The sequence below is a fragment of the Nomascus leucogenys genome, unplaced genomic scaffold (assembly GCF_006542625.1).
Source record: "Nomascus leucogenys isolate Asia unplaced genomic scaffold, Asia_NLE_v1 Super-Scaffold_391, whole genome shotgun sequence".
NCBI lineage: Eukaryota > Metazoa > Chordata > Mammalia > Primates > Hylobatidae > Nomascus > Nomascus leucogenys.
This window is the reverse complement of record NW_022097988.1, coordinates 512,561-526,672: the sequence shown is the minus strand read 5'-3', so window position 1 is coordinate 526,672 and position 14,112 is coordinate 512,561. Positions and strand designations below refer to the sequence as shown.

Below are 14,112 nucleotides of genomic sequence, written 5' to 3'. Positions count from 1 at the left end.
CGCCCGGCTAATTTTTTGTATTTTTAGTAGAGACGGAGTTTTACCATGTTGGCCAGGCTGGTCTCGAACTCCTGAACTCAGGTGACCCACGTCCCTCAGCCTCCCAGATTGCTGGGATTACAGGCGTGAGCCACCACGCCTGGCCCTTTTTCTCTTGACTTCAGTAGTAAACAGACTTCTGGAAAGACGGCTCCTCCTTTCCCTTAAATTAATTCAGAGGGCAAGAAACTTATTAAATTATTTTGTTAAAGCTCTTTCTTTTGCCCTGTAGGGAGAATAGTGTAGCTAGGAGTGGTAGAATTCAACCCAAACCCCTGTTTAAAATATGGCCATGGTTAGAATTGTGTGGTGGTTTGGGAAGCAGCATTTAGGTTAGCTCAGTGATCATTTCAGGAAGGCTATCAACCAGGCCACTAGACTGTTGGTACTACTTTTATCATGGGTTTCTAACAGAACCTCACCCATAGAGGTCAGTGGTGTACTGCTAACAAAGTATTGCCTGGTTCCTAATGACTGTATGGTTCTCAACTTTATCTGCAGAATTGGTCCCACATGATTACCAGTTTAAAAAAAATGCTCTCTAGCCATTGAAACCACAAAGAAAAAAAATACTACCAATACTTGAGTCCAGGAGTAATTAAACAACACCTCTGGGAGGCAGGACCTAGACATTGCTATTTTTAAAAAGTTACCTGGGTTATTTTAATTTTGCAGCCAGGGTTGAGAACATTAAACCAAATGAAATTCCAAATGGAGTTAGGTAGAGATGTTAAAGACTGATCTCTAAGCCAAGACAGTGACCGCCACAGAAGAATCATATTCTCAAGATCCTCTTTGGCACCTCCTACAAAAACAGATATCTCTGACTTTACCTTTGTTCTTTTCCCCCTGAATATTTTTCTGTTATGATATTCTGTGAGGTTATGATATTCTGTGTCAGAAGTTGACTGGAAGTTGAATTTAACCAATTTAGATATGGTCGCTCAGTCCCAGGGTCCTTTTTATCCTTGCTTACTTGCCATAATTGGAGACTGAAAATTGAGGGCATTTTATATTTTGGATTGTCTAACCATTTTCTATTCTTCTATCTTAAAACTTGATATTCATGAGAAGATATTTTTATTCTTCCTTTTTCATAGCCTGGTGATCTTCCCTTAGGTCTTGTTCTACTTCATCTTCTTTTACTGTCACACTCATAAAATTTGGCCAGCGTTAAGATTTAGTGAGTTGTGACCTTTTCTTATTAGGTTGGAGCAAAAGTAATTGTGGTTTTTGCCATTAACAGTAATTACTTTTGTTCCAACCTAATAGAACTGTCATAGTCAGGACATACTTATCAATTTATTATTTATTTGTTATTATTACTAGTCAGGAATGTTTTGCCACAACATTCCTGAAAGCTGTGGCCTTCTTCCATCAATAATAGTGACTCTCAACATTTGTGATTCTTTAAAGAGGAGTAGGGTGGGCCATTGCTGTGATATAAAGAAAGTAAACGTACTGTAGCTCCCTGGGTGATTGATTCTTGTATGCTTTTTTAAAGAAAGCAGTCATCTTTGAATGGAATGCCTCTTCATCTCAAGACTCGGATAAAAATGGATTTCTACCTATTCTTTTTAGTCTCCTTACTGAAGCACCCTTATTTTTTGCTCGCATTTCAGCATATTCTCTTTTGCTTGTACTCTACAGGTAGTTTATTCCATCTGTCAGTATAAACTGAACTATCGCTTTGATGTGGAGTAAATTAGTGTAATGTAGTTTATGTAGTTTTTCTGCTCTACATGTGGAGCGTGACAGTTTACTAGTTAGGTATAGGCTTGCAAAGTAGTTATTTGGGCTTTTTTTGTTTCCTTTGGAAGCCATATATGTGGAGTTTTTTGGTTTTTGTTTTTTTTTTTTATGACTCTGGTACTTAATCTAAGAAACTGCTCGTTCTGAGTGTTGTGATTTTTCTCACCGTGCAGATCCTTCTGGTTTGGTGTAGTGTGGGAGGTGACCTGATGCCCATGTGTATAACTCTTGTGTGTGTGTTATGTGCTCATGAGTCTGACATCTGCGAGGATCACTGAAGTAGTAATTGAATCTCGATTATTTTCTTGCCTTTACTTCCAGTCTGTCAGCAGAGGCCTTGGCTAAATTACAGCCTTTTGTTCATCCAAGGTGCTGTGCATTATTCTTTATACAGTGCTATTGTGTATATCAAAAATGGAAAGGAAGAATTATCCAAAGTGCCCTTTCTCTGTGCTGATGAAGGATTTCATCCTGGAGAAATATGCTGTGTGCCCAGCTTGAGTGGTATGGAATAGAGGAGAAACTGCCTTTTCCTGACCCCCAGTCCATGTTTTTCCCACTGTTTCTTACAGGTTTTTACGTTTCAGATTATTAAGTCATAAGCTATTTATTAATAGTTTTGAGATTTTTTAGCCCACAGGAAATCCATCATCTATACTAGTTTTGCATCTTTATTTTTCTTCCTTTGGAGGAGCTTTGCAATGACTTAAAAGCTTAGTTTTTAGAGTTTGTGTTATGTGGAAAGATCTTTGTAAGTTGTTGCCCGTTAAATTTCTCAGTGAGGCTTCCATAACCACCATCTTTGTATCAGTGCATACGTTTAGTCAAGACTGGCCTCAGGCAGTTTTGAGAATAATTACTAATTTCTGAGTGCTAGTCCCTGTCTGTGCTAGAACTTTTATAATTTCTAATCCTCAGAACAACTCAAGAAGATAATTGGTATTGGGCCACATTTTACAGAAAACTGAAGGTCATACAGTAAGTTGCAGAGTTGGGATTTGAACCCAGGACTTCTTTAAAACTTCAAAGTTTATACACTTTATACTGTCCTATGGTTTTCCAGTTTGTTTGTTATTGTCACCTTGTAGAATAGAATACAATTTCACCTAACTGGTCCTTCTCAAACTGGGAAATACAGTCTCTGGAGTACACAGCAGAGTGCAGGGTGCATTTGAAGCTGCAGAATAAATATGGCTCATTGTCTTGCAGTGTCAGTCTTACTTGATGGTAAATAATGTAAACATAATATACACAGGTGTGTTACCACTTAGAATGTAAAATTGCGTGACTTTAAGATAAAAAATACAGCTTGCTTGCCCTGGGCCTCTTGATGGTGTACATCCCAGGTCCCTGAGTATATGAGTTTGGGCTAATGTGTCACATGAAAGTTGGAGAAGGACTACAGAAGTGTGTTCATTCATGAAGAAAGAGACTGAATAATGAAGTAAGTTCATGCACCTTTCTTGCAAGAGGAACAGATTGTTCATCTTATCCTTATTTATTTATTTAAAGACAGGGTCACTGCAACCTTGAGCTCCTGGGCTCAAGTAGTCCTCCCACCTCAGCCTCCCAAAGTGTTAGGATTTACAGGCATGAGCCACTATACCTGGTCATTTTATTTTCATTTAAGTAAAACCACAAAAATCTCCTTTTCCCATCTCTTCACCAGTGAGCTATAATAAAGCAGTAGTACTTTGAAGGCAGTTAAATGATGTGCAGGCATTCTTCTTCTGAAAATTTGCTATCAAAACCACTCAAATAATACATTTCCTCCCTAAAATGAGTTCTGGCCCGGCTGGGAGATGTTTGTTTATCCATTTTTTTGAGACAAGGTCTCGCTTTGTCACCCAAGCTACTGTACAGTGGTGTGATCATAGCTCACTGCAGCCTCAAACTCCTGAGCTCAAGTGATCCTCCAACCTCAGCCTCCCAAGTAGCTGGGACTACAGGCACATGCTGCATACATGGCTAATGGGTGTTCATTTTTTTTCCTCAGTTGGTTCTATTCATATGTGTTGGCAATGTTGATGCAGATATCGTGCTCTAGGCCAGTTAGTAAACAATTTTGTCAGGCTTTTGTCCTTTTGGTGATAATTTTCCCTGATAAAATGATTTACTTCAAAATTGTCTCCCAAGAAATACTGCCAGTAGCCATCTGTATATTACTGCCAGTAGCCGTAAATATGCTTATATATTTACAAAACATTCATTCATTCAATAAATAAATATTTGAGTGCCTAGTATTCAGGCTCTATTCTGTATACTAGGCATATAGGATGGTCCTTGCAACCTTACGAAACAGTCCTTGGAAGCTTACATTCGGGTAGGGGAGACAAATGATAAAGTAGCAAATGCTGTGAAAGAAAGTGAGAGAGAATAAAGAGGTTCTTTTGTTGATTTTTACTATATTCATCATTGAGTTCTGTCTGACCTAAGAGACCTATGGTGACCATTCTAAGGACTTTTTGTCTTACATCAGGAAGTAATCTGTTACATTCCCCTACTTTTCCACTGATAGAAGCCTTTTCCCTCCTCAGGTTATGGAGTCTTCTGATGATTTTTATATGATCTCAATGCATTTATGCTATTCCTTATCAAGTCTGCTCTCAGCCATCAGTTTATTAGCTTTTGCATGGTTACAGAGTCTTTCCAACAGTTTGATTAATTATATTTTATGATGCTTTTTGGAATAGCTTTTTTTTTTTTTTTTTTGAGACAGGATCTCACTCTGTCACCCAGGCTAGAAAGCAGTGGCACTATCACGACATACTGCAGCCTTGACCTCTCTGGGCCCAGGTGATCCTCCTACCACAGCCTCCAAACTAGCTGGGTCTACAGGCGCCCACCACTACACCCAGCTAATTTTTGTATTTTTTGTAGTCATGGTTTTGCCATGTTATTCAGGCTGGTCTTGAGCTCCGGGGCTCAGGCAATCCACTTGCCTCAGCTTCCCTGAGGGCTGGGATTACAAGTGTGAGCCACTATGCCCATCCTTGAATAGCTTTTTGAAGATCATATTAAAATTTGCAGCCTAGTAGCTGAAAACCTTACTTTAACACAAGATACTGTGTGCCATCTAAAATTTAAACTCTGTTAGAGAGACACACACTGATGGTTTTGATACCAATAGGAGTTTGACAATAGTAAGTTTTATTGTTTGTGATGGGAATCATTGTATACTGTTTTTGCACCATTCTGTTGACTCCTGAATAATAGAGCTATTGGTAAGCTATATGGCTTGGAGCATTCCTTAGATTCCCTTCAATTCAGTAAGTTCTAGAAAACATTAAATAAAGGAGACACTAGCTCTAAACAGGAGCATAGAAATGTCTGAGCTTAAGATATACACCTGCAGTTAAAAGAATGTCTTCAGATACCTAGACAGCTCCACAGTTTTAGAAGCAAATAGATGTACTTTGGACTGGCCAGACATAGGTCAAAGGGGCTAACCCAGATCAGTCATTATGATAATTTGTGAGATTTTTTTTTTCCAGTCCACTCAGTGGTTATCTCAGATGATATTCCTTTATAAAATTTAAAAATTCCTTTTCAAATTTTCTTTTCTTGGAGTCAGGCAGATTTATTCCCTTATATAACTTCAATCTTGAGTTCTTCCTCTGTACTTCTGCTGTTATAGCACATTGCCATTGGACGAGGGCATTTCCTTTTGTTATCTATAGCTGAACTGAGCCTGCATACAATAAGTCACCATAAAACCCCTGTTTTCTGTCCGGTTACTGAACATTATTGTGCAACGACACATTATTGTGTAGTTTAACATGAGCCAAGTTCCACTCAGCATTACTTCAGATGTAGTAAAGTGACCACTCTTTGGCAGTAGACAAATGTTAGTATTATTCTCAGTGCCATTTAATGACTACAACAATTATGGGGGACTACTGTGATTGGAGACTGGGGGAACTACACCACTAGCAGAAAATTTGGATTTAGGTATCAGTTACAGACTTTTAATACAGACTGTTCAATTCTCAGTATTCGACATGTTCTTTTCCTAAAGTTGCCATCTTTTCCCCTTCTTTCTGTATCTGATTTAGTTGACCTATAATTGACATCATTTTCTTCATGGAGAAAATGGCAGCCTCAGTAAGGCAATCCTGGGAACAATAGTGAGTGGATACCTCCAAGAGACACTTAAAACACAGTATCTGGACATTTAAGATCAGGATCAAAGCCATACCCTCCTGTCTCCTACCAGCTCACTGGATAACAGATATCACTCTGAGTTTTACAAGTTCTAGTTTGATTGATTTTGTACCCTACCTGATAAGTATGGGCTTAGAGTATATCCAGACAGATGAACCTGACTCCCAATAATCTCAGGCTGGATGCAATGATTCATACCTGTAATCCCAGCACTTCGTGAGGCTGAGGTGGGAGAATCGCTTGAGCCCAGGAGTTAGAGCCCAGCCTGAAGAACAAAGTCAATTTTTTTCTTTAAACAAATAGTGTCCAACTGAACTGAAATGGTTACGGTCTAGTTCAGGCTGACATACAACAACTTTCTTGTGTAGTTGTTCACTTTCTAGCTTTCTTTTTTCTTGATGAGTATCTCCTTCCTCTTGTTTGTCACTTGTAGATAGGAGAGGCCACTCACTGGGTAATTCGCTTCCATTCCTGCTGACATCTCCCTATTAGTCACTCACCCATCATCATGCTGTCACCTTGCCATGGTTTCAGAGAGTAGGATAATCTCCATTAGAATCTTTTTCAGTTAAGAGGAAAGTTGCTGAATAGTCTGGATAAGCTGTAGTCTTGCTAGTTAGAAAACATGTACAGTATTGAAATTGTCCTTTCCCTTTGCTCTCTGAACATAGCACAATTAGGTGAACCTTTGTATCCCTGGCTGTGTCTCTGATATCTTTTGGACCCTGTCTTTGTGTCAGATCAGAGTTCATGTTTCTAGCTGAGTTGTACCTGATATACTGAACATAAACAAAGGAATGTCAGGATTGCTTTTCAGTTCTTCATGATTTTGAATAAAATTGACAAGCAGCACTGGGGGACAGTACTTTCAGATCCTTTCCAGCTAAGATAATATTCATATATCATTCAAAGATAAAAAGAATGAAATCTAAGAAAATAAGGGCTATGAATGTGCTTTCTTTCCTTTGGTCTAAACACTACCCATGAATCTCTTTTCTCAATGCCTTTTATTGAATTTAGTAAAACCGCTGTTTCCTTTCCAATGTGTTTTTCTTTCTTGCTGTTCTATGCCAAGCAGGTCCATAAAGAATTCTGTCTCTTTCAATCTTGGATTATAAGCCTAGCCAGAAGAGGGGAGAATAAGTTGCGGGGAGAGGGGGTAAGCCCATCAGAAAGTCGAAAACCACCTCAGAGTATCAGGACAAAGGAAACATTTTTTGCAGAATCCTTTCCATGACTTTTCCTCTCTGCTCAAATTTTTTTTTTTTTTTTTTTTTTTTTTTAGTTGGAGTCTTGCTGTGTCGCCCAGGCTATAGTGCAATGGCATAATCTCGGCTCACTGCAACCTCTGCCTCCCGGGTTTAAGCAATTCTCCTATCTCAGCCTCCTGAGTAGCTGGGACTACAGGTTCCTGTCACCAGGCCCAGCTAATTTTTGTATTTTTAGTAGAGACGGGTTTCACCATATTGGTCAGGCTGGTCTTGAACTCCTGACCTCAGGTGACCAACCCGCCTCAGCCTCCCAAAGTGCTGGGATTACAGGTGTGAGCCACCGCGCCCGGCCTCTCTGCTCAAATCCTGACTTCCTTTTTATTCACAAGTTCCAAAGTCATTTCTGAGCAGATGAAATCTTGTCTGACTCTAAATAACTGATTCTCTAATGGATGTGTTTTCAACCTTGGCTGTACATTAGAATCAATTGGGGAAGCTTTTCAAAATTCTGATGCCCAGGCTACACCCCAGAACAATTAAATTACCATCTCTGGGGGCGAGTACTTTTTAAAGCGCTACTCTCTGCAACCCCCACACACAGATAGTTGATTCCATTGTGTATCCAAGGTTGAAACCATACTAATGAAACATAATTGACATAGTTATTAGTATTCTTAGAAAGCTTAATCTAAGAGACCTCCAGGTTTTTATGAAGGGGAAATTAAAAAATTAAAGACTGCCTTTGCAAACTTATTTTGTATGAGTATTTTTTAAAAATACATATCAACCCTGTGTTCCAGTCTAATTGGCCTTTTCATTCTTCCATGCTTTCTCCGCTTTTGTTCATGCTATTTGAGAAATGGCCTTCCCCCATTTTTGCTTTTTATAATTCCACACTACCACCTTTTTGAAGCTTCTCTTCATTCTTTCAGCCAGAGGGAGGTTCTTCCTTTCAGAACTTCCCTTTTTTGCTTTAGTATATTCTGTATGGTTTTGCATTCATGTTTTATTTCTCCAGCTAGTTTGCAAAGCTTCATTCTTATCTATGTAGTCCCCTCATTGCCAGGCATCTTTATATCCCTTGTAATGCCTTGCGTCCAGTAAATGTTTGAATGTTTGAATAAAAGGAATTTCAGATGTCATGCTGCAGATGTGTGCTATTATAGAACTAGGGAGAAAGCAGGTGTGTAATATCTTTTCTATTCCGTTCACACTTTTCTAGTTACTCAAATTCTTGGTTTGGGGATGCCTTTTTTTTTTTTTTTGAGATGGAGTCTTGCTCTTGTTGCCCAGGATGACGTGCAGTGGCATGATCTCAGCTCACCACAACCTCTGCCTCCCGGGTTCAAGCGATGCTCTTGCCTCAGCCTCCCGAGTAGCTGGGATTACAGGCGCCCGCCACCACACCCTGCTAATTTTTGTATTTTTAGTAGAGACGGGATTTCACATGTTGGCCATGCTGGTCTCAAACTCCTGACCTCATGATCCGCCCACCTCGGCCTCCCAAAGTGCTGGGATTACAGGCATGAGCCACCACGCCCAGCCAAGGATGACCTTTTTATTTATTTTAAGTATGTGATTTTCATCCCCTGTGCAACCATTAAGTAGTCTTCAGGAATCAGATTCTGGAAATGTTAGCTCTGGTTTGGAATGCTCTATAGTTTACAACAGAGCATGCTTGCTAATGCCAATTATGAAGCACCTACCAGGGTTATTTTCTGTCGTGGTTTAAACAGAACTTTGTAGTCCTCACTATTTTTTAATATTTAAGATTAATTTTTAGATTTTTGAGAATGCCATTTTATGTACTACTCTCTGTTCACTGAGAAGATAAATCCTCTTTCCCCAATCTTAAAGATACAAAATAATTTTTACAGCTCAGTGATCTGCAACTTTCTACCACTAAATGACTATAAAGGAGAATGTGCTTAGAGCAGACAAGGCATTTGATGATTCAAGGAAGTGTTTTAGATGCACAGTAAGAACTAGGGAAGAAACAAAAAAAAGTAGATTTTGCTTTTTAAACAGCTCCATTAGTTGTGTTTATGTGTGTTTTACATTGCCTGTATGCCACCTATTTTCAGCTTGAGTTCTTTAATGTTTTTGTCAAGGAAGACCGACTTCAGAGTGAATTATATCTATCAGAAACCTGAGTAAAAAGCAAGACTAAGACCATGTGGAGTTATTTTCTTGTCAGCTAGGTAATTCAGTTAGTCTAATTCTCTAATGCTTAACATCCTTTTTAAATGATCCAAATAAATCACATTTCTCCTTAGTAGAATTGACTGTGAAAGAGATTTGAAGCACTGCATGCTTCCCCACTTCCTCCTTAGATAGTTCAGATATTTTCTTTTTTAGGAACATTCCAAACTCTGAAAATCACTTTTGTTCCACCTATAATTTTTGCAGCTTGAAATTGCAGCTCAATACTAGTTTGGCTCTTACTTTTTCAGTGGGGCAGCAGGTTTTGTAAATTAAAACACATAAATTGTTTTGTTTTTTGGCTTTTCCTTTTCCAACACCTCCCCACCCTCTCCGTCCGCCCCCCACTATAAGTTTCCTTTTAAAGAAAAAATAAAGCATATTAGAAATATTGCCGCTTGGGGATAGAGCTTCTTAGAATATGCAAACTCTTTAAATCTTGTTTGGGTTTGTGCCTGTGTACCCCAGTGGAAAGACTGGATCTGAAACATCCCTGAGATGTCCCAGCTCCGTCTTCTTTCCAAGTTTTCTCCAAACTGATACACCATCACTACCACCACTTAGTTCCCCTAATACATATTTCTTTGTAATCTAGAATTTTTTTAGGCTTTGGGAGACAAGTTGAATGGCATGTATTTCCAGCAACTTGGTAGAGCAATTTACAGATTCTATATGGGCATCTAGTATTTAGCTAAATGAACTCTACCTCTCTCTCCTCTCTCTCCTTTCTCTCTTTCAGCTTGGCAGTGACCTTGGCGGGGGCATTGGAGGAAGTCCGGCAGTAAGTGCCATCTGTTTTTTTCACCATGAGAAGCACTGCCCCCTGTTTGATGCCTTTCCTATGTACACAGTATCAGACCAGCCACTGCTGCTGTCTAGCACTGCACACCAAAACCTCTATAACAGTATATGGGAAGTAGAAAGTAGTATAGGGTTACTTGGAATTGTTGGGGTCATGCACCACATGGTGTAGAGACATCTTTAAGGATTAATGTTCCAGTGCCTATAGAGATCTTTGTCTTTCTGATATTAAAGAGCTAAAGGGAATGGACCCTTCCATCTTGACTGGAGAGTGCTTATTCCCTGGTGTCCTAGAAAGAACTTGAGAGGGTCAGCTGGACTCAGAGTGAGACTCTCCTCATAAATGAGTTAGTTTCGGGGGTGTGAATGTCCATCTCCCTGAGGAGAGCTTCCTACTAGGTATTTATGTCTAAATGGGAAAGGAAATAAGACTTTGCTGAACCCAGGTGGAAATGGAACTGCTGTTTAAGTTGGATACTTCCCCCTCTTTCTATAAAAACAAACTCCTTTCTTAGGGTACCCATAGGCCTTTTGCACAGAATCATGGAAGCTAAAATTGGAAACAAACACAAAATCTTGGATCACTGTGTTCCTATATCCTACTGAGTACTCTCTTGATAAAGCTTCTAAAGAATATGTGTCTTATCAATGATGAAAAAATAACTGTCATGATTAAAAAGATGAAGAATATACTAATTTGACTCCTAAGAATATTGTAATTATGGTGTTTTCTTATTGTTTTATCAAAACTACTAAGATATATAGCAATATTTTAAGGACTGTTAATCTGTTCTTCCCAATCTCCCCTCTCCCTTTTTTTTTTTCCTGCAGGTGGGACAATCCTTCATCCCATCATCGGTGCCTGCAACCTTTGCTCCTTCACCTACACCTGCTGTGGTCAGCAGTGGGCTGAATGACCTGTTTGAACTCTCCACAGGGATAGGCATGGCACCTGGTGGATATGTGGCTCCTAAGGCTGTAAGTAAAGAGTTAACATAGCAATACTTTCTTAATGGACAGGACCCAAACTGTTTCACTTTTAACATTTGTGTTACTTCTACTGGTAATAAATCAAAGGTTTGGGCCCTTGTTCTGGAGGACTTAGAGGAAGATGAAAGGTGGCTTCAAACTTAGCAGTAGGAAGCACCATTAGCATCCTTGTTAAACATTTTTATGATTAGACTTAAAATTTGACATATCAATTATTTGAGTTTTGTTCTCGTGTTTAGAAATATTGTCTGGTTTGTCAACATTGAAGTCAATCTAGTGCAAATCTAGTGGTATGTAGTGCACCAGCAGGAGAAAAAAATGCAGAGAAGTCATTTCTCTTACTCCTCTTTCCCCATTGGTATTACATATGGATTCTAGAATGCCACTGCTCATATTTGGTTTTCATGGATTTTAGTGTACCTTTTTAGAGTTCCGATTTAGGTTTGTGTCACTGGGGCTCTTCTTGTCTTGTCTTAACCTTACTTGATGTCACTCACATTGAAATTCAAGAGGGGAAACTTCCGTTTAATGAAGCTCATTTAAGCCCTGCAGAAAAGCACCATCCAGGCTAGGCCAGGCTTCATAGAGTCTTGCCTTTCTGAGGACCAATTTGGCTGAATTCCCTGCTTTCTAATCTGACTCCTTATGGGGGATCCCTGCTATAGAGATGTAGACCAGTTGTCCATTCCAGGAGTCATAACTGTGATAACTGAGTGTGTATAGTTATTACAGTACATAGCAAAACCGAAGATATTCAAAATTGAGCCATAGTGTTTTGGCACAACTCAGTAGCTTTGTTGTAAGGTTTACTATATTGGATATTGTCTTCAGACTTTTAATTATTAGTTGTCTAATGCACTCATTTACTAACATAAAAGTATTGTATACAAATGACCAATGTAAATAATATAAAAATGTAAGATGGAAAATTGTCTCCCCCTGCCCCCATTTCCCATGTATAGCCACTGTTAACTTTCTTGTGTGTCCTTTCAAAAGAAAAAGATCATGCATATAGCTGTATATTTGTATCCTTTGAACATTCTGTGTCAATGGGATATACTATTTTGCACCTTGGTTTTTCTCTACCATATTCTTTTGAATCCATGTATCTACTGAATTGATACACCATAATTTATTTAATCACTCCTCTGTTGATGAACATTTAGGTTATTCCCTGGTCCTCCCCACCACCTGCCACTCTTTTAGTATGGCTGAGTATATTATCATGATTATTCACCACCCACAGATCTTTTGGTATTCTGTCTTAGGTGGTCAGAACAGCTCATGACTCCTGATTTTTTTATTTTTATTTTTTTAGATGGAGTCTCACTCTGTCGCCCAGGCTGGAGTGCAGTGGCACGATCTTGGCTCACTGCAAGCTCTGCCCCAGCCTCCCCAGTAGCTGGGACTAGAGGCACCAGCCACCACACCTGGCTAATTTCTTTTTGTATTTTTAGTAGAGATGGGGTTTCACCGTGTTAGCCAGGATGGTCTCCATCTCCTGATCTGGTGATCTGCCCGCCTCAGCCTCCCAAAGTGCTGGGATTGCAGGCGTGAGCCACCGTGTCCGGCCTTAAATTTTTTAATCTTTATTTTTTTAATAGTATAGGCCAGGTGTATCACAGGTTCCAGGACCAAGGGGCGTGTTATGAATTATTTAGATAGATACAAAGAATAGGCATTCAGATTATATGAGCAATATCTGAGTATTTACTATTTACCACAAACTATAGCAAGAGTTAAACATGTATATAAGACATGGTCAATGCCTTTAAGGAAATTACCAATAATGGCTTTAGTTGGAAATGATGAAAAAAAATCTTCAAAGATTACAGGCATGCTATTTTCGTTAGTAGATGCAGTTTCTTCCCTTTACACCATTTTACCAAAACTAACAGAAAAACACATTATGCTCATTGGAATTTTTCTTTTCCTCTTGGTAGCAGTATTTAAAAGTAGTAAAATAACCAAGCTGAAGAAAAAATAGAGCAGAAGCCAGGGTCGTTTAAAGACTGGTTTTTAAAAATTATTATTATTTGGTTCTTAAATAATTGGGAATGATCTCAAAATTCAGAAAATAAGACTCTATCCAGAGTCTTTTGCACTGGCTTGATATTTATAGTATAAAAATTACTATAATTGCCTAAGGAAGTGAATTTGTTCACTTAATTGTTAATCTTAATTTGTTCTTTATTTGTTAAAAAATACATAGCATCAAGATAAATCTTGTCTGGTTCTATTGAGCTTCGTACTGTGTTTCAGGTCTGGCTACCTGCAGTAAAGGCTAAAGGCTTGGAGATTTCAGGAACATTTACTCACCGCCAAGGGCACATCTATATGGAAATGAACTTCACCAATAAAGCTCTGCAGCATATGACAGATTTTGCAATCCAGTTTAACAAAAATAGGTAAGAAATCTGAGTCCCTAGCTTGATGTTGAGACAACAGTTTGCCTTAGAACCAACAAGAGAACATTCCATTTAGCACTGGTTAAAAACTCACATATTGGGCCGGGAACAGTGGCTCATGCCTATAATCCCAACATTTGGGAGGCCGAGACGGGTTGATCACCTGAGGTCAGGGGTTCAAAAGACCAGTCTGGCCAACATGGTGAAACCCCATCTCTACTGAAAATACAAAAATGAGCTGAGCATGTTGGCAGGTACCTGTAATCCCAGCTACTCAGGAGGCTGAAGCAGGCAAATCCCTTGAACCTAGGAGGCCAAGATTGCAGTGAGCTGAGATTGCGCCAGTGCACTCCAGCCTGGGCGACAGAGTGAAACTCCATCTCAAAAAGAAAGCCAAACCTCACACATTGGCAGATGCTGTATGTAGAGTGAGCACTGGCTCTTGCAAGCCTTTTCAGTTATCAGCTTCAACTCTGGAGGCACTAGGGAGTTTGTTGGGAAACTCATCCAAATGCGATGAAGAAACCAGAACTTATTTACTATCT

The 14,112-nt window shown here is 39.2% G+C and overlaps 1 protein-coding gene across 3 annotated transcripts in view; it reads left to right on the top strand.

Moving 5' to 3' along the window:
• AP2B1 (adaptor related protein complex 2 subunit beta 1) overlaps positions 1–14,112 on the top strand; it is a 134,245-nt gene that overhangs the window by 69,839 nt on the left and 50,294 nt on the right. For 2 of the 3 annotated variants that reach the window (XM_003281364.4, XM_003281366.4), the window contains exons 15-17: positions 10,108–10,149; positions 11,001–11,147; positions 13,422–13,567. In XM_003281364.4, coding sequence (XP_003281412.1) covers positions 10,108–10,149; positions 11,001–11,147; positions 13,422–13,567 — 335 coding nt within the window. The remainder of the gene's footprint in view (positions 1–10,107; positions 10,150–11,000; positions 11,148–13,421; positions 13,568–14,112) is intronic. The other variant, XM_003281365.4, reaches the window with a different exon arrangement.